General features: G+C 39.0%; 1 protein-coding gene across 1 annotated transcript; it reads left to right on the top strand.

Moving 5' to 3' along the window:
- Window positions 1-1,222: 1,222 nt before the first annotated feature.
- LOC147140432 (myosin-7-like) lies at window positions 1,223-21,503 on the top strand. Its single transcript, XM_086043875.1, has 39 exons — window positions 1,223-1,359; window positions 4,007-4,070; window positions 4,428-4,651; window positions 4,739-4,882; window positions 4,996-5,152; window positions 5,238-5,265; window positions 5,342-5,450; window positions 6,506-6,598; window positions 6,682-6,745; window positions 7,201-7,299; window positions 7,405-7,508; window positions 7,591-7,729; window positions 8,537-8,655; window positions 8,727-8,876; window positions 8,995-9,165; window positions 9,253-9,562; window positions 9,670-9,746; window positions 11,764-11,969; window positions 12,063-12,186; window positions 12,265-12,401; window positions 13,008-13,263; window positions 13,348-13,590; window positions 13,663-13,839; window positions 13,910-14,055; window positions 14,142-14,232; window positions 14,521-14,910; window positions 17,012-17,138; window positions 17,216-17,334; window positions 17,419-17,615; window positions 17,697-17,880; window positions 17,966-18,131; window positions 18,222-18,346; window positions 18,454-18,762; window positions 18,855-19,058; window positions 19,138-19,434; window positions 20,358-20,462; window positions 20,564-20,659; window positions 20,869-21,003; window positions 21,384-21,503. Exons 3-39 carry the CDS (start codon window positions 4,451-4,453, stop codon window positions 21,402-21,404), a joined length of 5,820 nt encoding a protein of 1,939 aa, XP_085900001.1. The 5' UTR covers window positions 1,223-1,359; window positions 4,007-4,070; window positions 4,428-4,450; the 3' UTR covers window positions 21,405-21,503.
- Window positions 21,504-23,149: the final 1,646 nt, after the last annotated feature.

Genomic DNA, 23,149 nt, shown 5'->3' with positions numbered 1-23,149 from the left:
CATCACCAACCTGTAGAGCAAAATGTTGCCCCTCCCATGAAACCTTATGCACAATCAAATTCTGAACTTAACGCCGAAGCAGAGGAGTTCAGAATGGAGACTCCAGGTCAAATTGTTATGGACAATGACTCTCATGAAACCTTCACAACTGGAAATGACATCCAAAATGACATACATGCTATTCAGCCTGAAGACCCACCTCAAGTCCTCAAGTGTACCGTAGCCTACTGACACCCAGCCATGTAGGTCGCGGAGATAAAGACGACTTAAAGAGACATTCACATATGATTCATTCGGCAAACCTACACCGTGCAGTGAGACAACACACCAATCCGATGTATGTTAATACACTGGCACCAGTCTGTGGGCGATGTAGTGCGCCTTGGTTACCTCCGCAGCTGTCTGGTTTGCAAAGGGGTTATACTGATCTTGTTCCAGCGGGATACTATTGAAAATGACCATATCAGTAGAGTGTGAACAGTGTGGTTACTATTCATCAGTTACGAGATGAATCAATGAGAATTGAGTACATAAAAAAACAAAAAAAAACTGTGATTATATTGTGTTAAAATGTCATCGTCATGTTTATATTGCTTAGACTAGTTATCAGTAAGGTTAACTCATGGCTTTGAAATAATGTAAATGGTATAGTTCCAGCGAGGGTACAAGTTTCAATAAGATCTCACGATGGGAAAAGGAATTTAGGGTGAGATGACTGGAATTTTGTGTCAAAGCATTAATGGGGTGCTGTTCTGCTATTACAAATTGCTCAGAGGTTGACTATTAATAAACACGATAGTGTTTCCGAAGGGTAGTATGTGATTAGGTCACAGTAGGCAGTCATAATATACTCTTGTGTTGGAAACCCAGTGAAATGCATTTGAACCCATTTATGCCATTTTAACTTTTTTAAAAAGGGAAGTTAGAGTCATTGTTTGCTGTGAAACCTAGTGTGTTAATGCATTAAATTGCAATTTTTGTGGTTCGAACTACTGCATGCTAACAACCGCAAATTTATGCAAACGTTGAGGACAACTTTTATTTTGCAGGGGAGGCTTGTAGCACCTGAAACAGTATATTTTCTTTTAGATAATATTGCAATTTGTTGATGACCTTTATTTCACATGTACAGTACTAGTTTGTGTTAGGATGTGATGCTGTACAGCAGGGGGCAGTGTTGAGCATTTTGTGTGTTTGTGTTGACGAGATGAACCAGAGAGGAAGAACCTCCCTGGGGGGAAAACAAAAATGAAAAAAAAAAATGTGCGTTGTTGTAGCAATGGTTGGGACAAGTGCTGTTTTTGTCCTCTGTGAAAAGCAATACAAGTTCGAGCTTGTTCCACACCCCTCCTTTGTCCGGTGAGTGGTGTAACATCCGCAGAGAAAATTACACACCATAATAGCAGTGACAGGACCAGAACTGGAAAAATTACTTCATGGCGTGACGTGTAGCCAAAAAGGTTAAATGCATAATAAATTAATATACTCTATTGAATATTTATAATGCTAGTAATGTTATTTGTTTGTTTTCAAAATGCAGTCCTGGTTTGATTTTAACTTTTGATATTTGCTAAATAAATGTAAAATTACATTACATTATCCTTTTTTTTAATAATCAATTTACCTTTGTTGAAAGACCATACAGTACAACCCATTAAAAATATACAGTAGCTACAAAGTTTAAACTGAAACTTATATTTATGTTTGAAATTGCCCCACTGAAGTGGTTTCTAGGCAAGGAAATACAGTTTGTGCTGTGAATTAAATGCATACCTGTCAAGTTGTACACTTTTGGCGTAATTTGTACAGGTGGAAACACCTTTTCAAACATACGCCGTACATTGCTGATTTCCGTTCACGTGGCAGCAGCCATTCAAAAATAATTTGTATTGTGTAAGATTATGTACAGAAATGTAAGGGCAAATTACAACTTTCGTAAGATTCAGTACACCCCGGGGTTGACAGGTATGTAAATGGCAGAGTTTCAGAAAACAGGTGAGCCGTGATTGGTCGTTACCTGAGCCTTGAGCAACTGTGATGTTATTTTTAGTCAATACAAGTGACAAAATGGCCATATATATATTATATATATATATATATATATATATATATATATATATATATATATATATATATATATATATATATATATATATAGATATACAAGTGACAAAATGGCCATATATATATATATATATATATATATATATATATATATATATATATATATATATATATATATATATATATATATATGGCCATCATGGACATACTTCACATGCAAAGGGATGAGGTTTGTACTAAATGTTAACATTTGGTTAAAAAAAAAATTGCTTTTCACCTTTTTCCTTGTCAGTGAAATGGGCGTCCACTAGAGGGCAGACTATTCCTGTGAGAACAATACTGCAGGGAGGGAACGCACATGAAAAAGAGCACTCTATGGTGTCACAGAAGAGAACAGTGGTCTTTCTTTTTAAAAGAACAAAACACGTCAGCCGGCACTTGACCTGGTTCGGGACGATTAAAGGGATGGACAAAAACCCACCTCTGTCCTTGCTTAGTCCATCCTATTTAAAAGACTTCTCGCCCTCCGTCTGACTGTCTACAAAATGGGATCGTCCTTGGGACGGAATGCCCATCTCTGGTTAAATGTGTAAACTTGATATCTTCTTTGTAGTACCGGCTCAATGTTAAACGCGCTAAATTTCAAGCGCTAAATATTTAGCGCTAAATTTTTCTTCCAGATGGTGTCTCAGAAGGTTGAAATAAACGGAAGCTGGAAGCGAGTGTGCCTCTATTTTTCAATCCATTATCTGTTATAAACTATAAAGAGACAAACTTGGCCATGTGCTTGGCGTGGGTCACTATAATGGCTAAAAGTTCATTAATGCTATTTTAGTCCCTGATGTTGAATATTTAAACACATGATTTCTTAGCTTTGTTTAGTCACAAGGTAACATGTTAAATGATTCGATAGTAACATTAATCAGACAACTATATTGGTCATAGCAATGTGTTAGATTACTAGTTACTTAAAATGGGCACTATTTTTGAGGAGTTACTTAGCAATGCATTACCGGTATCACTGGTCAAGATACAATAGATTGGACTTGTCTTTAGAAAACAGAATGCTGAATTTGTACAGTGTACCTATATTTAATTGACTGCATGGAAGATGTTGCGGTGGGCCTTTAAACTGACTTTCATCTGTAGCAGCATCCACTAAAAAGTAATGAGTTCACTTGATCAAAGCTGTATGAGCCCTGGGACCGAGGGTATAGATCTACAGTAACTGTAAACAGTGATGAGTGATCATAAAGCGATGCCACAGCTGTGACCTTGGCCCTGTCTTGTCTCTTTGTAGGCAGCAGCTGCAACTCTCGAGTCTCCCTCTTGAAATGTATTTCACACCATATCACTTGACAGACTATTGTTGATCTCGGTGCGTTTGGGGTCTCATAAGTCTGGTTGCTTACAAGCCTGCGATACTTAATTTAGAATAGGAACAGGCCCAACGTCTGTACATCATCATCAAACATAAATGATCATATACACAATGAACTTGTATGCAGTACATACATTATTGTTCTTGCGTTTTGTCATTGAGATTTTCTGAGTCATGATGATATGTAACACAAAATAACAATTAAGTAATTGGAACAATAGATTATAGACCAACTAAAGACTACTAACCCAACATTGCCAACATTATACATGTAAGATTTTCCAGTTTGCATCCTATAATCTAACTGCTATTATTATACGTTGTTATAACATTACTGTATTTGATCGCGAGTAGTCTGCTGCCCCCCACCTACTACCACCCCTTCCTCTGTCATCTCTGTCCAATCTTGCTTATTGTTCTGTTGTAGACAAGGTGATAGCAACAAATAGCACCACTCGACTCTAACCAATTTAGGGGATGTCTTTTTTCTGATATGCAAATGGGATGCCATTTCTCTCATATCCATCACCTTATTTGGCTGAGTAACAACCTTTATTAAAGGAGAGGACACCTGGCATCCACTGCCAGAACCATCATTCCGCTTGACAGAGGTTGACAGTTTAAGGTAAGCGCAACAATACATATTCACTATGTCATTTAAGTTTACTTAACATGTTAAAATAAAGATTATTTTTTTTCTGCGCTAATTTTTTTTGTTCTGTTTTTGTTGAGCATTTCTAATCCTGTTCTTTCTGGTACATACTTGCTTCTGTCAGGTATAGGCACTTGAGGAAATTCATTGGTGTGGTATAGATCATAATGGACGAGACTAATACTACTAATAGTTTAATACTGTGTAAATATTGTTAAAAGATGTATTTATAACAAATATTGTGTCACTTGGCATAGTTTTAAGATAAATGTAGAGTGAAAAGCAACTGTAACTTGGTTTTGTGTACAAACATTACATTGTCTCTTCTAGGAAGAAGACGAAAAAGAAGCAAAATGGGTGATGCAGCAATGGCAGAGTTTGGCCCAGCCGCTCCTTTTCTTAGGAAGTCAGATAAGGAGCGTTTGGAAGCTCAAACTCGACAATTTGATATGAAGAAGGAGTGCTTCGTTCCAGACCCCGAAGTCGAGTACGTCAAGGCATCTGTCACTAGTCGAGATGGTGACAAAGTTACTGTTCACACTGAGTTTGGAAAGGTATACTGTTCAAAGTTATTCAATTGAGACCCTAACAAACATTGACATGTTGATTTCTTTTAAGAATCCATCATTTTATTTCGACAGACTGTGACAGTGAAGGAGTGTGATGTACATCCTCAGAACCCGCCGAAGTTTGATAAAATTGAAGACATGGCCATGTTCACTTTCCTTCATGAGCCCGCCGTGCTGTTTAACCTCAAAGAGCGTTACGCGGCATGGATGATTTACGTAAGAAAAGCATAGTCATTTTCTGTCATTCGGTTTCCCGCAAACCTCTGCTGGTCCTTGTGTTTTTGATGACACAGAATTTGAAACTTTGATTTGTTTTTTCATTGTTGCAGACCTACTCCGGGCTGTTCTGCGTCACTGTCAATCCCTACAAGTGGCTGCCCGTCTACAACCAAGAGGTGGTTGTTGCCTACAGAGGAAAGAAGAGGAGTGAAGCTCCTCCTCACATCTTCTCCATCTCTGACAACGCCTACCAGTACATGCTGGCAGGTACAAAATCTAGTCAAATACTCACTTCAAATAGTCAATTCTATTGTAAAACCTATGGTTGATAAACACTTTATTTGATTTACAGATAGAGAAAACCAGTCCATTCTTATCACGTGAGAAAGACTGAATTACACATTTTTGAGCACTTATTGTTATTCTTGAGCTAAACGCTAAATTGTTTTCATGCAGAGGAGAATCTGGTGCAGGAAAGACTGTCAACACCAAGCGTGTCATTCAGTACTTTGCCAGCATTGCTGCAGTTCCAAGTGGCAAAAAAGATCAAGCTGTTGAGAAGAAGGTGACTTCAGAATAAAGCGGAACCTCTATGGTCGAACATTACCATTTACATTTAAAAAACGTTAACAACTTTCAAAATAAAACAAAAAAAGCAAAACGTGTTCTTAAGGTTGAAATCAACCCAAACATATTTTTTTCAAGAATATGTTCCCAGCAGGCCCACTAGTTGAAAGACAGCAGTCTGGTTAATATTGCGTTTGTGAAATATGAGTTAAGCAGCAAAATCCACCCCCGTTTAGCCAACTCAGGGGGCGGCCACTTTGTCACTTCTGTCAACTGAAAATGACATCACAACTGCTCGGGGCTCGGGTAACGACCAATCACGGCTCAGCTTCAGAAAACAGGTCAGGCCCCCTGAGATGACAAAAAAACGGGTGGATTTTGTTGCTTAACTCATATTCCACAAACACAATATTAATCAGAATGCCACGTTTCAACTAGTGGGCTTGCATAGAACATATTCTTGAAAAAAATATGTTTGGGTTGATTTTCACTTTAATCTTTTTTTATATTAGTGATAAGTGATGGCACGGATGGGAAAATAGAGAGGAAGGATTACCGTTCGGAAGGCAAATCAACAAGCAATTTTTTGTTTGCTTTATTACATTCTGGAAACACCTGTCATACAGGAGTAAAAAGAAGTAAACAAATTGTGTCCTCACAATTAACTTTGATGATGAGTGACGGGTAGATAAAATATGACTGCTTGTTCTTTGAGGGTAAGCCCATTAAGATTTAAAATGCAGCTCACCTTCCGGTCTGCAATCTATGGTAGTGTTATTGTCAATTTAACCATATTTTTTCCGTTTTGGGCTTGTATAATTATAACTAAAATTTTCTCCCACTTGGCCATCGCTCGTACTCTTTTGTTATGATTTGACAAAAACTGAAAAAAAAAATCAACAACAAATAAAAAGGCATGTTTTTCCTTGAAAACTTTGATTAAGTTAAAAATTACATGAGTTTATCGGTGTTCGACTTTTGAGGTTTCGCAGTCATTTTTATTTCTATGCACACCTTGCCCAAAAGACTTCAATTTAGACATTTTGTGTGCAGGGTACCCTGGAGGATCAAATCATACAGGCTAACCCTGCTCTGGAGGCCTTTGGTAATGCTAAGACAATCAGAAATGACAACTCTTCCAGATTTGTGAGTACATTTGTTTATTGAGCGTGTTTTTCTACCAATATTGGGAATAGATTTCGTCATTATCAACACGCTTTTCTTCCCAGGGAAAATTCATCAGAATTCATTTTGACAATCGAGGAAAGTTGGCTTCTGCTGATATTGAGACCTGTAAGTAACACATGAATTTCCAAGATGCATCTTCTCAAGGGTTGTGTGGTGCAATTTAAACACATGAGTAAAAGTCTGAGAAAGGCAAGATGTATTTAAGTGATGGGACGTCGGATGAGTTGGTGGGTAACAGGAGATATCCCATGCCAAATAGTCACCATTCAACTACAAAATTGTGGGCAATTATTCAATTAATCTCATTTATGGTACCTACAACATTGTACATACTGTGAGTGTAACCAAATAGGAAAAACCTGCAAACGCCTCTCAAAAAGATTTGTGTTTTGAGCAACAACCTTCTTGTTGTGAGCAACAATGCTAACAATTCATCCACTGTAGGCTACTGCTTAACAAATATATTTTGATGTCTTGCATTTTTACAAATGTAGTGACAACAAATGGCAAAAGAGTTTTTTTTACTACAACATAATATTCCACGTGTATACATTAAACAGATCTTCTGGAAAAGTCTCGCGTGACCTACCAGCTCAAAGCTGAGAGGGATTATCACATTTTCTACCAAATCTTGTCTCAGGTGAAACCTGAACTTCTTGGTAAGTAATCAACAGCAAATTAAAGCACCACCGCTGGGATTATTAGAAAATCAATATTTCTCCAAAGAAACTTACAAAAAAAAATTTGGTTTAATACTATTTTAGAAATGCTGCTCATCACCAACAACCCCTACGACTACGCCTTCATCTCCCAAGGAGAGACAACTGTAGCCTCCATCAATGACTCGGAGGAGCTCATGGCCACTGATGTGAGCTAACGACTGACTAGAATATACTATCCAACAATTTAACTATTACCGTTTTGATTTTTGTTCTTGTTGTATTTTTCAGGAGGCCTTTGACGTGTTGGGTTTCACTCAAGAAGAGAAGAACAGCATTTATAAGATGATCGGTGCCATCATGCACTACGGTAACATGAAGTTTAAGCAGAAGCAGCGTGAAGAGCAGGCAGAAGCGGACGGCACTGAAGGTAAGAATTCATTCAGTAATTTGTTAGCATGACACGTGCTGTACTGACAATATTTGCTCACATTTCCTTGACATACCGGTATATATTTGAAAAGAATGTATGTGGGGTTATGGTCAAATCCAAAGATTCTCCGAGAGGTATTACATCTACTATAGGTTCTGGTTTATGTGGAAAAAAAGCCTGAAATTATTCATCTTGGTCTCATTTCATTTCAACCCTAACCCTATTCAACAAAGAATTGGCATTTATACGTTTACAGACCTTCGAAATATACCATTTACTAGAGAGGGATTATATCCAAATGTCCCGATATAATATTATCACGATATGAACCTCTCAATACGATAATTATTACGATATTGCGGATGATTGGCGATATGATAAAAACTCTCACGATATAGAAAAAAAAAACACATTATAGTGTTTTTGTACATAAGCAATAACAAAGAAATAGGCTTGGTCAGTCATTTTATTATCATGTGGCTAAGTGGTGATAGTATTGTTTTTTGATGGAGATCAGCTGCTTTTAAAACCTTTACAGGATGACGATGATATCATGGCAATTTTAATATCGCCATTATCGTTAAATCCTTACTGTAAACACACAATACATATACTGTACGTGCACTGTAATATATACTGTGATTATGAGTACAGGTGTATTCACAGTTCCCTTTACCATGCACATTTGAAACCTTCTTTAGCTTTCACCGGATATCAAAGCATTAACAAAAACAATGGAAATGCTGACAAAAGATGTCCAATGCCACAATAAAGACAGCCTGCATGCAAATATTCTCCCTCCAGATGCTGACAAAGTTGCTTATCTAATGGGCCTGAACTCAGCTGACCTCATCAAAGGTCTCTGTCATCCAAGAGTTAAAGTGGGAAATGAATGGGTCACTAAGGGGCAAAATGTTGCCCAAGTAAGTATTTGGGGGTATCTTTTGAGCCAAAGATAGGAGTCAGTTTTACAAGTTTATCAATTCTTTTCCAGGTTTACTACGCTATTGGTGCACTGGCCAAGTCAGTGTATGAGAAGATGTTCCTGTGGATGGTGGTCCGTATTAACCAGTCTCTGGACACCAAGCAGCCTCGTCAATACTTCATTGGTGTTTTGGATATTGCTGGATTTGAGATATTTGATGTGAGCTGTGCTTATTATTCATGGAGTAAAATCATATTTTCGCTCCTATTTTGGTTTAATGTACAGAGGAGGCGGATAGTGATGAAAATGAGAAAACCTTTTCCACTTTCCATTCCAGTTCAACACCTTCGAGCAGCTGTGTATCAACTTCACCAATGAAAAACTGCAACAGTTTTTCAACCATCACATGTTTGTGCTGGAGCAGGAAGAGTACAAAAAGGAGGGCATTGAATGGATTTTCATAGATTTCGGTATGGACTTGCAAGCCTGTATCGACTTGATTGAAAAGGTGAGACTAGTTGTAAGTCGTTGATCAGATTTTCCAAAATGCTTGAGCAACGTAGATTCTACTCCACATATCTTTTGTTCTCCTCAGCCCATGGGTATCATGTCCATCCTTGAAGAGGAGTGCATGTTCCCCAAAGCCAGTGATGCCACCTTTAAAGCTAAGCTCTACGACAACCATCTGGGGAAATCCAACAACTTCCAGAAGCCCAGAATCGTCAAAGGAAAACCGGAGGCTCATTTTTCTCTCGTGCACTATGCCGGAACTGTTGATTACAATATCAACAACTGGCTGGTAAAGAACAAGGACCCTCTAAATGAGACTGTTGTTGGACTTTTACAGAAGTCTAACCTCAAACTATTATCGATCCTTTTTGTTGGATATGCAGGAGCTGATTCTGGTATGTCAAACTTGGGAAAAAAAATCCATTGTGAATAAATCAAGTGTTTCCTAAACTTGATTTGCTTCCAGTGCATTGTGCATTACAATTCAGTTTTGTTCATTTAGCTCAAGAGTCTGGCGGCAAGGGAAAAGGGGCCAAGAAGAAAGGTTCCTCCTTCCAAACGGTGTCTGCTTTACACAGGGTAAGACATTTCCTTTTTTATTTATTTATCTATTTAATTTGAAGACTTATGCGACTTCACAACTGTTACAATCTCACTGATTGTATAAGAACATTAAAGACCAGCATTAGACAATGCAGTTAATTCATTCTCTCATTGACAAGGTACAATCAAAGATCACCTATTCAATATGATACAAAATCAGTGACCTGTTTTTTGTATTGGTTGATGCCACAAATAACATTAAATACTGTATATAAGAGTAAGAATGTAAGAATCTATTATTTCCCCTAAAAGCGGACCTGTCGGCTAAAAAATGTGCTCAACACTAGTAGTAATAATCGGTCATATGGTTTACGATTCATATTTATTATTTTGCTTATTTTATTGCTAATATACAAATTGTCACAGTATCTTGATAAAACAAACAAAAAAATGTCATTTTGAAATTACAAAGATATTTTCATACATTTATAAGTCATACATTTACTTGCAAAGCTCGTCAATAGTGTAGGCATTGTCAAGATATTTAGACAGTGGCCTAATCATCAGTCTTCATTTATCTTGACTTACTCATTTGTATTATCATGCCTAAGGCACTGTGTCGAAGTTTGGGGTAACCAACCTGTTCCCGCTCTACATACTTTAGAAAAGAGACGAAAGACTACAGTAGTCTTCAGTACGAGTTAGAATTACCATACTAATCCACTGTTTGTGAAAGCATCTACACTGAAGTTCCAGGACCTGGTAAAAACAGTACAACTAATTTAGAAAGGAAAAGTAATCCTTTATCATGTAACATCCAATTTATTTATAATTTTGTGAGAAGAAGGGTTGTGCCCAGATAGCAAAATATAACTGGGCCGGATATAGGTCAAATGTACAAAATTCAGTGCGAATTTGCAAAGCAAAACTGTAGTTTTTAGATACATTTTTATATTTTATAATTGAAAATACCGTGTCTACAAGTGCAACAATGAAAGGTAAAGAAAGTGGGGACATGCAAATTGAAATTGAAATAATGTTTTTCTTTAGTTGATGTCTTAAAGGCAATCACGTTTCAGAGAAGAATAAGTGTTGGCTTAATTTTGTTGGAATGGTGTGTTTATTCAGGATAACGGGATGGAATTACTTAAACAGTGTTTGGTTTTCCGCAAACCTCTGCTGGTCCTTATGTTTTTAATATCTGCTACATTAACAGTAACTCCCAGAAGACTATATTCTCCATTTTACTATTTAATGGATGCTACAAAGAGCGACACACAGCTGTGTAGCTGTTTTCTGTCGGATGTGGAAGTTTGTTTGATATGAACTGTTGTTGGTTGGCATTATCAGTAGAGCTCTGCCGACAAGCGTGGCCAGTCGAGTTCACATTCGATGGTTGTCTTCTTCTATATCTTGTGTAGACATTAAATTCATTACAGTTATTGGTTTCACAGTTTGGCAGAGTACAGAAACTACAGTAAACCTTCAGTACATTTAAACAAAAACTAAATACTTAAAGTGGAAGTCAACCCAAACATATTTTTTCAAGAATTTGTTCTATACAAGCCCACTAGTTGAAACAAGTCATTTTGACAAATATTGCATTTGTGGAATAAGAGTTATTAATCCACTCGTTTTTAGCCATCTCTGGGGGCGGCCATTTTGTCACTTCTGTCGACTGAAAGTGACATCACAATTAACTGCTCAGGGCTCGGGTAATGACCAATCACGGCTGACCTGTTTTCTGAAGCTGAGCTGTGATTAGTCGTTACCTGAGCCCTGAGCAGTTGTGATGTCATTTTCAGGCGACAGAAGTGACAAAGTGACTGCCCCCTGAAATGGCTAAAAAGGGGTGGATTTTGCTGCTTAACTCATTCCACAAACGCAACATTCATCAGAATGCCGTGTTTCAAGTAGTGGGCCAGCTGGGAACATATTCTTGAAAAAAAAAAGTGTTTGGGTTGATTTTCCACTTTAACCTTCCACATCTAAGCAAATGGTACATAGACTTGACATCCACTAAGGTGATGAAAACCTTGTCAAAAACTTGCAGGAGAATCTGAACAAGCTAATGACCAACTTGAGGTCGACTCACCCCCATTTTGTACGCTGCATCATCCCCAATGAGTCTAAGACTCCTGGAGCCATGGAGAACCCTCTGGTGATGCACCAGCTGCGCTGTAACGGTGTGCTGGAAGGCATCAGAATCTGCAGAAAGGGCTTCCCTAACAGGATCCTATATGGAGATTTTAAACAGAGGTTTGCATATGAGTGAAATACCCATTTGTAGCACTTGTTAACTGAATCAACTGGATAATTTCAAATAAAAAAAAGGTTTCATTTTCATTAAAGATACCGTATTCTGAACCCCAACGCAATTCCTGAAGGACAGTTCATTGACAACAAGAAGGCTGCAGAGAAACTGTTAGGTTCTCTGGATATTGACCACAACCAGTACAAGCTTGGACACACCAAGGTCTGTATTTCATGCCTTATGTATGAGAATATTATTCGTATATAATTGTTGCAAATATGAAATAATGTGCTCCAACAGGTGTTCTTCAAAGCTGGACTGCTGGGTCAGCTTGAAGAGATGCGAGATGACCGATTAGCACTGATCATCACTGGCATTCAAGCACGGTCAAGGGGTCTTCTGGCGAGAATTGAATTCCAGAAGATTGTTGAACGAAGGTAAAACATCAAAGTCAAACTTGTTAAAAAAAAAAAAAAGAATATTTCATGATAAAACAATTGTAGTTACACCAACCACTGTATAAAAAGCTGTACTGGATGAAAAGTCCAAAAACATACACGCTAGGCTATCTGAAGACTCTAAAATTGGCCACAGGGTTGCAGTCAAAATCATTCACCCTCAATTGTACAGAATATTTCTTTGCAATTGTTCAAAAAACCAGAACAGTCATTTGCAATTAATCAACAAAACAACAATAGAAATAGCTCAACACAACTAAAATTATAAGTGGCCATTATTTTTTTAAAGTGGCCATGTCTTAAAATATTGGACATTTAGCAAATATTTATAATGTACAATGTCGATTAAATGCTTTACTTTGTAGTGCAACTGTGTGGATGCAAGTGTGAATGGCAGACTGGCATCTGTAGATTCCCTCTTATTTACTGTCAACCACGTCTCTATTGTGCACCCCACCTTCATCTAAACTCAGCTGGGATAGGCTGAAGAACCAGGAAATGATAATTATTAGAATCTGAATGAAGGGATTTGGATGTACTGTGCAAAGTTCTAACATAAAATCAATGACTATCTGTTGTCAACAGGGATGCACTACTTGTTATCCAATGGAACATCCGTGCTTTCATGGGGGTCAAGAATTGGCCCTGGATGAAGATGTACTTTAAAATCAAACCTCTTCTGAAGTCAGCAGAGACCGAGAAGGAAATGGCCAACATGAAGGACGAGTTTGCCAAACTAAAAGAGGCTTATGCAAAATCAGAAGCCCGAAAAAAGGAATTGGAAGAGAAAATGGTCACACTTCTCCAAGAGAAAAATGACTTGCAACTTCAAGTTCAGGCTGTATGTCTACCATCAGAAATAGTCGTCGTGTTAAGACCAAAACAAGCCTGCTATCTTATCATTATGTGTATTTGTTAATAACAGGAGCAGGACAATCTTTGTGATGCTGAGGAAAGATGCGAGGGACTGATTAAAAACAAAATCCAGATGGAAGCAAAATCCAAAGAGTTAACTGAACGACTGGATGATGAGGAGGAGATGAATGCTGAACTAACAGCTAAGAAACGTAAATTGGAGGATGAATGCTCTGAGCTGAAGAAGGACATTGATGACTTAGAATTAACTCTTGCGAAAGTGGAGAAGGAGAAACATGCCACTGAAAACAAGGTGAAAGCCAGATAAACTCCAAGTCCTAAAGACAGTCATTCGTGAGCTGAAAATATAACTTTTTGTCATTAGGTGAAGAACCTGACTGAGGAAATGGGAGCTTTGGATGAAATCATTGCCAAGCTGACCAAGGAGAAGAAAGCCTTACAAGAAGCTCATCAGCAAACGCTGGATGACCTTCAGAGTGAAGAAGACAAAGTCAACACTCTGACCAAGGCCAAGTCAAAACTAGAGCAGCAAGTGGATGATGTAAGGTTCAAGATGACTAGCAAATAACCAATAATCAATGAGAACTAAAATTATGTCTGACCCCCAACAGCTGGAAGGATCCCTGGAGCAAGAGAAAAAAGTACGAATGGACCTTGAAAGGGCAAAGCGAAAACTTGAAGGGGATTTAAAATTATGTCAAGAGAGTCTTATGGACCTGGAAAATGACAAGCAACAACTTGAAGAGAGGCTGAAAAAGTAAGAGGTTCCAGTTTTGAAAAAAAAAAAAAAAATGTTTTAAATTACTTTCTCACTGACTGAACTATATTTATGTCCATTCACAGGAAAGATTTTGAAATTAACCAACTTTTGGGCAAAATAGAGGATGAGCAAGGCATGAGCACACAACTCCAGAAAAAATTGAAGGAGTTGCAGGTATTATCACAATTCTACAAAATGTTATTTCCTCGACTAATTAAAAGTCAATTACATAAATATGTCAGTTTAAAAACACAATTAATAGCAGCCTATCCAAAGTTAGGCTTTGGACCCAAAAAAGGCTTTGGACAGTTTTTGGCATTGTCACCAATTGACAATGGGCCTTTTGATTAATATTTGCTGTATTCATTACAATCTGTTTTCTGCTGAACAATACACTCACATTTTGGACATCCTTGTACAGAGAAATGATCAGGTTTTGCATTGGACCTTATATGAATGTAGGCCCGCATCGAGGAGCTGGAGGAAGAGCTGGAGGCAGAGCGAGCTGCCCGAGCCAAGGTGGAAAAGCAGAGAGCAGACTTAGCCAGGGAGCTGGAGGAGATCAGTGAGAGGCTGGAGGAGGCTGGTGGAGCAACATCTGCCCAGATTGAAATGAACAAGAAGAGGGAGGCTGAGTTCCAGAAACTCCGCAGAGACCTGGAAGAGGCCACTCTGCAGCACGAAGCAACTGCGGCCACGCTGAGAAAGAAACAAGCTGACAGTGTTGCTGACCTGGGCGAGCAGATTGACAACCTGCAAAGAGTCAAGCAGAAACTGGAGAAGGAGAAGAGCGAACTCAGACTGGAACTGGATGATGTCGTATCCAATATGGAACACATTGTAAAGTCCAAGGTAATCTAATGCTACAAGTGTAAGCACAGTACTGTAATTTTGTTTGTCTGCAACAATTGTTTTAATTTCTTACTCACAAATCAGCACATTTAACATTCAGTGCAATACTAAATAATTTGGGATCATACAGCTTTCCACACGTAATTTCATCAAACTCATTTAATTGCAAATGCAACCAAAGCTGATCTTCTAACCAGATGCACCCAGGTCTGTGTCTGCGCACTGCCCTCACCCTTTCAGCGCACAGCAATTGTGTGCATCGCATGGAAAAAAAAATTCAATCCTGAGCTGTATTTGTATTTTGTATCTTCATATTCTCATCACATAAAGAAATTGAAGTTTATTTGGCACATGTGGTTGATGGAGTAGGAAAGAAAAATTTGGCGCTAAACAACAATAAACAGAGCGAGACCAGTGGCATAGCATATGCACGTTCCCGCAAATCCTGCCTTAGCCGTAGCACATGTCAAAAGGTGCAGTGGCCCAAGTGTGATGATCAAGATTGAACCAAATAATGTACAGTGAGTTCAGCCCGTATCCCACTGAAGGGCTAATGTTTGCCAGTGTTTGCGATGTTAGCGAATGTTTTGTTCTTGGCCTGGTTCGTTCAAGTTCCAAACGTTCGCCAAATGTTCTCTTTGTATATCTAGTAGGGATGTCACTCATATCCAAATGTCACGATACGATAATATCATGTACCTCACGGTATTATAATCATCACGATATTGTGGGGAGGTTGGCAATATATAAAATGCTCACTGCTCACTATATTGAAAAAAAAACAACAAAAAAACCCCCAAAAAGTGCTCATATAAAAAAAAAATCACAATATTCTGTTTTTGTACATAACAGCATTCACTAAAAAATAGGCTTGGACAGTCATGCGCTCCTATTGGCAATGAGCATGGGTCTTAAACATACTGTAGGTGGCATTAAATTGAACTGCACTAATAAAACTAACCACCAAAGGGTGTAAAAACTGCACAAATGGAAAATAACGGGCTTTTAAACAGATTTGCTGCTATTATAATATCGTGACATGACGACGACGATCTATCGTGGCAATTTTAATATTGCAATATCACAATATTGACAATATTGTAACATCCCTAATATCTAGAAAAATTAATAGATAATAAATTATAATAAAAATAAATATATAGATAATAACGTCAATAAACCAATTTATTAGTGATAGTGACATTTGTTTTTCTGACACCCTCCCTTCTCACTCTGCCCATTTCCACCCTTTTATGTTTTTTTTAACTAACCTTGCGGGTTGTGTCAAATCTAATTTTTTTGTATATACTGCGGGCCGCTGAAAAATGGATGGTGGGTTGCAAATGGTCCCAGGGCCGTAGGACACACCTGGTCTCTGGTCTTGGAGCCAGTGACAAGGAGTCATGCCATGTCACCTGTGACATAACTCTTTTCAACTGCATGCATCTGGGTCATTTAAGCGCACTGTGACTATTGGTGCTGGTGTCTTCCAGAGCAGTTGTCTGCTTTTTGCAAAACAACAATAACCGTGATTGAGACACATGCTGGTAAAGATTTAAAATAAACAAGTGATGGACAGCCAACAGCTCGCTATATCTGGAACATCTGAGGGGAAAAAATCAGCAATGATAGAAAAAAAAATTCCACACGCACGCAAACACAACTTGTCTAATAACAGACAGCACTGTTAGTAAAAGTGTACACAATCCGCAAGAGGGAACACACAATTTGGCGCCCATTATTTTGGAAACTAGTAAATAATTTCCATAGTCAAAGGTCAGCGTCAAACATGTCAAACACAGATACTGTAACTACAACCAATTTTTAAATTTAGTAGATCACATATCACTAAGCTGATTAGTTTTGGTTGTGACTGATCGTCATGTAGGTCAAGGTTCACAATTTTCACTGACAAAAAATTGCAATACAGCATATCATTAAATCTGTTAATCAGGGTTTCAAGGCCAGATAGTAATCTTAGCACATGACACATAAAGCGACATGTACAGTGTGTTATGTTATGAGTGATCTATGGTATTGACTACTACCACTTACGCCTGTAAAATACTCTTATGATAAATCAGTGTTTTCTTCATTTCAGAGTCATTTGGAGAAAATGTGCAGGTCCCTGGAAGACCAGATGAGTGAATATAAAACAAAGGCAGAAGAAGGACAGCGTACCATCAATGACCTCACGATGCACAAAGCCAAACTTCAAACTGAAAACGGTATTGCATGGTGAATTAAATTTGCATCATATCAAATGTGCTAACAAAAACGTGTATTATTGCGCTATGAAAATAAGGTGAACTTTCAAGGCAGCTCGAGGAAAAGGATTCCCTGGTGTCACAACTCACCAGAGGAAAACAATCCTACACTCAACAAATGGAAGACTTGAAAAGGCAACTGGAAGAGGAAATCAAGGTAAAAAACATCCTCGTGATGAAAATAATATACATAAGTGTTCGTATCACAACATGAGGCAAAGCCCAATGTATTTAATTTTAGGCCAAGAACGCATTAGCCCATGCTGTGCAGTCTTCTCGCCACGACTGCGACTTGCTCAGAGAGCAGTATGAGGAGGAACAGGAGGCCAAGGCTGAACTGCAGCGCGGCATGTCCAAAGCCAATGCTGAGGTGGCTCAGTGGAGAACTAAGTATGAAACTGATGCCATCCAGAGGACTGAAGAACTTGAGGATGCTAAGTGAGTAAACTCTACAACTGTATATCCAACAGCGACACTGACAATATCGCAGTAAGCTAAGGACCATGGCTCAAAATGCAGGAAGAAGCTGGCTCAGCGTCTGCAGGATGCCGAGGAAGCTGTAGAAGCAGTAAATGCTAAATGTTCCTCTCTGGAGAAAACCAAACACAGGCTGCAGAATGAAATTGAAGATCTCATGGTGGACGTGGAGAGGTCAAACGCTGCTGCTGCTGCTCTGGACAAGAAGCAAAGAAACTTTGACAAGGTTGAAATCATTTCATATTGAGTGCCAGTAACCCTTTTTTTCTGGAACTCAATTCAAAATATCTAAAACTTGGACTCTCTTTCAGATCTTGGCAGAGTGGAAGCAGAAATATGAGGAGTCTCAATCTGAGTTAGAAAGCTCTCAAAAGGAGGCAAGGACTTTAAGCACAGAGCTTTTCAAACTGAAGAACTCCTACGAAGAATCTCTCGAGCACCTGGAGACTATGAAGAGAGAAAACAAGAACCTACAAGGTCAGTAAATCAAAATATAATCATTGATTTCAATATAATATCAACAAGAATATACCTGGTGAATTTACACTATGTTTCATTTGAATGCAGAGGAAATAGCTGACCTCACTCAGCAAATCAGTGAGGGTGGAAAGAGCATCCATGAGCTTGAGAAAATACGAAAGCAGTTGGAACAGGAGAAGTCTGATATCCAAACTGCTCTGGAAGAGGCAGAGGTAGGTTGTGCTGTCGAAAAAAAAAACCCCATTAGATTTGATTCAATCTGTGACATCAATACACTAAGCAAAAGCAGCGATACTACCACGTTATTTGATCTTTGTAGGCCACATTGGAGCATGAGGAAGGAAAGATTCTCAGAGCCCAGCTTGAGTTCAGTCAGGTGAAGGCTGAAATTGAGCGCAAGCTGGCTGAAAAAGATGAGGAGCTGGATCAAGCAAAGAGAAACCAGCAGAGGATTGTGGACAACCTTCAGAGCGCCCTCGAGGCTGAGACCCGAAGCAGGAACGAGGCCCTTCGCTTGAAGAAGAAGATGGAGGGAGACCTCAACGAAATGGAGATTCAGCTAAGTCAGGCCAACAGGCAGGCAGCTGAGGCTCAGAAACAACTCAAATCTGTTCATGCTCATCTGAAGGTATGAATGGACTTTAGAAAAAGCCCTCATAGCTACCTTTAAAAAATACCTTTAAAAAAATATACATTAACATTTGGGTTTTAATTTTCAAGGATTCCCAACTCCAACTTGATGAGTCTCTCCGTGCGAATGATGAGCTCAAAGAGAACATTGCCATTGTGGAGAGACGTAACAACCTGATTCAGGCTGAGCTGGAAGAATTCCGGTCTGCTCTTGAGCAAACTGAGAGAGGGCGCAAACTTGCTGAGCAAGAGTTGCTGGACGTTAGCGAGAGGGTTCAGCTACTGCACTCACAGGTAAAAATGCAAAATGGAAATTGTAAAGTGATCTGAATTTATGGTTGGTCCTCTAACGTTTTTTTCCCCATTCAATCAGAACACCAGCCTGCTAAACCAGAAGAAAAAACTGGAAGCTGATATATCCCAAATTCAGAGTGAGGTTGAAGATGCAGTTCAGGAGTGCAGAAACGCTGAGGAGAAGGCCAAAAAGGCCATCACTGATGCCGCCATGATGGCAGAAGAGCTGAAAAAAGAGCAGGACACCAGCGCTCACCTGGAGCGGATGAAGAAGAACATGGAGCAAACCATCAAAGACCTGCAGCACCGTCTGGATGAAGCGGAACAAATTGCAATGAAGGGAGGGAAAAAACAAATGCAGAAGCTGGAGGCCAGGGTAAGTGCCACAAAATCTCATGCAACTGTAAACGCTGGCCACATCTGAAATATACATTGGCTATACGAAGTCTACAGACCTCTGTTCAAATGCCAGGTTTTTGTATTTGGGAGATTTCAGGCTTTTTTTTTTCTCTGTAAGATAAGGTGTCTTGCCACCCTACCCCATAGCCCAGACATATGAAGAAGACGAGCGATTGTTGTAATGTGTACTTACTTAAGACCAGAGATGGTTTCTGCCCCAAGGACGGATGCCTATTTTGGGGACTGAGGACGAGAAGTTTTTTAAAAAGGAGGGACTAAGCAAGGATAGAAGTGGATTTTCGTCCGTCCCTGTAATCATCCCTAACCAGGTCAAATTTCGCCGACGACTGACAGAAACAAGCCCAGCCTGACTTGTGTGTGTGTGTGTCCGCCAATACACTTCTTCAGACCAAATGTGAAATATCACGACGCGCCACTTGTCCCGTGCTTATTCACTGGGTTTGTATAGGGGAGGGGAGTGACTTCACTTTGCCTCTAGCGGACAAGAGGTGGGGCACTCATCCTCTGTCAAAAAGTTTACACATTGTCAGTCAGTCTGGTGGCCAACGGTGGTTGTGTTGGCAGCTAAATGCTATCTTGGTTAAACAGTTGTAAAAATCACATTATCTCACGCAATAAGATTTCTTTTTTCCACTTGTATTTTACAGGTTATACGTGACATTACTAGTGGAAGAAGTTTTGAAATGATTTATCTTGGTGTCGTTTTTTTTTTTAATACCACCAAAAAATGTCAATTGAACAGGTGTGTGTAGACAGTTCTTTTTTTTCTTTTTTTAATCTAGCATTCAAATAAAGTAACCCTGTACCAAAATGTACCGGTATATAACCTTCTAACGATCCAAATGAACAAAAATTGAATTCATGTTATCCTCTTAACAGATCAAAGAGCTTGAAAGTGAAGTCGAAATTGAACAAAGAAAGTCAAGCGATGCAGTCAAGGGAGTGCGGAAGTATGAGAGACGCATCAAAGAGCTAACCTACCAAGTGAGATGAAATCAGTTATAAAGTGTGGAGCACTGCTTACATTTGTTTCCCATTTTTATATGAACAAGATGGCTTGATGTATTTATTTATATTTATTTCAGACAGAAGAGGATCATAAGAATGTAGCCCGTCTGCAAGACCTGGTGGATAAACTCCAGTTAAAAGTAAAATCATACAAGAGGACTGCTGAGGAGGCTGTAAGCACTCATAATATACTACTGTGAAATTTGACTATTCCCTCAAACAGTAATAGCTATGTGAAAGCATCATGCAAAAAGGTTGTGTCAAGTTTTGAATATCCCAATGCACAAAAAGTTACACGGAAATTACTGCCATAAGTAATGACGACTGATTGTTTTCATAAAATCGTAACGCCACTTAATAATCACAAATGTGGTATGTATAGGAGGAACAAGCCAACAGCAACATGGTCAAGTTCCGTAAAATTCAGCATGATCTTGATGAAGCAGAGGAGCGAGCCGACATTGCTGAGTCTCAGGTCAACAAGCTGCGTGCCAAGAGTCGTGATGTTGGCCCAAAGGTCGGTTTGTGATATTTTGTTCATGTGTTATAAATGCATATTGTGGATGTCATTATAACCCAGTTTGGCAGTATACTCTAAAAGAAACCTAAACATTCAGTTGTCGACAGAACAACAACTATCATGAATTCTGTCTTGTTACATTCAATTTCTGCCAAATTTTATGAAAATACAGCAATCGCTAAGTGGGGCTAATCCCTATTTACCCTCATGAGGCGATTGTTTGGTTTTTGGCTTTCATGATAAAACGATTTTATAGACAATCTTTGACCAAATGAAATGTCTAAATAAGACAATTTAGACAGTATAATTGAATGTAAAGACTAATTTCAATTCCAAGAAAATTGTCAGACTCACATTGTCATTGTCTGTCATTGAAGAAAGGACAGAATGAAGAATGAAGCTCCTGGATCATCTTGTTGCCTCTGAGTCACTGGTGGCCTGGCTGTTGGTGATTCCCTAAGTGTGTTATTCAGTAGAATAAAGTCATCTGCATCTCACACTGTGCCCTGCCTTGTTTATTCCAATTCCACCAACATTCTTATTTGCATCTTCAATACTGTATAATTAACAATTGGTACTATGGTACCAGTGATATTATACATAAAAAAAGTACTCAACTTTTGGTTGCACATGATTAAAATGTCGTCACCTGAGGTCTCTTCCTCCTCATCCTCATGAAGATCGACCAGTGAGGAGTGTGATCCCCCTGTAGTTGGAATAAACCCTCCGGTCCCCCTTCTTAAAAAGGGGAGCAACCACGCCGGTCTGCCAATCCAGAGGCACTGTCACTGATGTCCAGGCGATGTTGCAGAGACGTCTCTACAAGGACAGCCCCACACCATCCAGAGCCTTTTGGAACTTTGGGCGCATCTCATCCACCCCTGGTTGGAAAGCTCTCTTTCACATGTTGGTGGGGTTGAAGAGGTCTTCCAAGTATTCTCCACACCATCTCACAATATCCTGAGTTGAAGTCAGCAGCGCCCCATTCTGACTATACACAGTGTTGACAGTGCCCCCGAGCTGAGACGCCGGATGGTGGATCAAAATTTCTACGAAGCCGTCTGAAAGTTATCCTCCATGGCCTTGACAAACTACTCCCAAACCCGAGTTTTTGCCTCGGCGACTGCCAAGGTTGCGTTCTGCTTGGCCAGACGGTACCCATCAACTGCCTCCGCAGTCACACAGGACAAAAAGGCCCGACAGGACTTCTTCAGTAATATTAGACAGGTGAATAAATTGAATTGAATTGGGCCACCAGAGGCACACTAAGTAACCAGATAACCACTGATGCGAAGGAAGGCGCACAAGTTTTTATATATTGAGCAAGGGGTGACTCGTGCCCAAGTGAGGCACAGGGCCCTGGCCACATAGCTTCCCGAAAAATCAGGAAAACTAAAATGGTGACGCTTTATCTCCTCAAGTGAGTATGACATAGTTCTCAATCTTTGCACATTTTCGCTTCAAACATGTACGGTATTATCCATCCGTCCATTATCTATACCGCTTATCCGCAAAAGGGTCGCGGGAGGGGGGGTATTATGTATTTAGAAATTAATCTCTGAATTTACTTTTAAAGTCGGTTAAAGTCTTAAAAGTTTTAAGAAAGAGATTTTTTGTGGGGTTAGTGTTGCGATCTCAAGTAATGTTTCAAATATGCAAAAATGAAAACGAGACAGAGATGAACAGTTCTATGTCCCGGGTTCCCCCAATAGTACCTTTTAAGGCACAGACAGACACACACTAACAGCAACAAAAACTACACAGCATATGTAGAGATAACTAGAAAATCAGAACCATTGATTATAATCCACCTCTTGTCAATAATGACTTAAATCAAATATATTCACGTTTGAATAAGGATAACACTTAAAATGAGTCTAATACTTAATGTTTTCTTACAAAGAATCTAAAATTTAACGTGATGAAGTGGTGTTAAAATGCATTGAATGAGATTTTGTGATCTTAAAATAATATTGGAGAAGATAAATAAGAAAATGTTAAACCAAATTTTTCCATATGTAATTGTTTTGGTGGAATGTCTTACCTTTATGTTGTTTCTCCATTATGCGCAATGCTCATTGCACTTTTTCCTCAGCAGAAGAGTCCTTTTGAGTGTTAAGATCCCAATGCATTGTCTGAATGG

This window comes from Filicampus tigris, chromosome 10 (genome assembly GCF_054856515.1).
Source record: "Filicampus tigris isolate MCC_2025a chromosome 10, RoL_Ftig_1.0, whole genome shotgun sequence".
NCBI classification, from domain to species: Eukaryota; Metazoa; Chordata; class Actinopteri; order Syngnathiformes; family Syngnathidae; genus Filicampus; species Filicampus tigris.
The sequence above is the reverse complement of the archived record's forward strand: the minus strand, read 5'-3'. Positions and strand labels throughout refer to the sequence as shown.

Bases quoted from the DNA above. Each gene is read 5' to 3' on its own strand.
- LOC147140432 (XM_086043875.1), top strand. From the start codon at position 4,451: ATGGGTGATGCAGCAATGGCAGAGTTTGGCCCAGCCGCTCCTTTTCTT. The intron at 9,747-11,763 runs GTAAGACATTTC...AAAAACTTGCAG, and splicing joins CGGTGTCTGCTTTACACAGG to GAGAATCTGAACAAGCTAAT. The intron at 14,056-14,141 runs GTAAGAGGTTCC...GTCCATTCACAG, and splicing joins CTTGAAGAGAGGCTGAAAAA to GAAAGATTTTGAAATTAACC.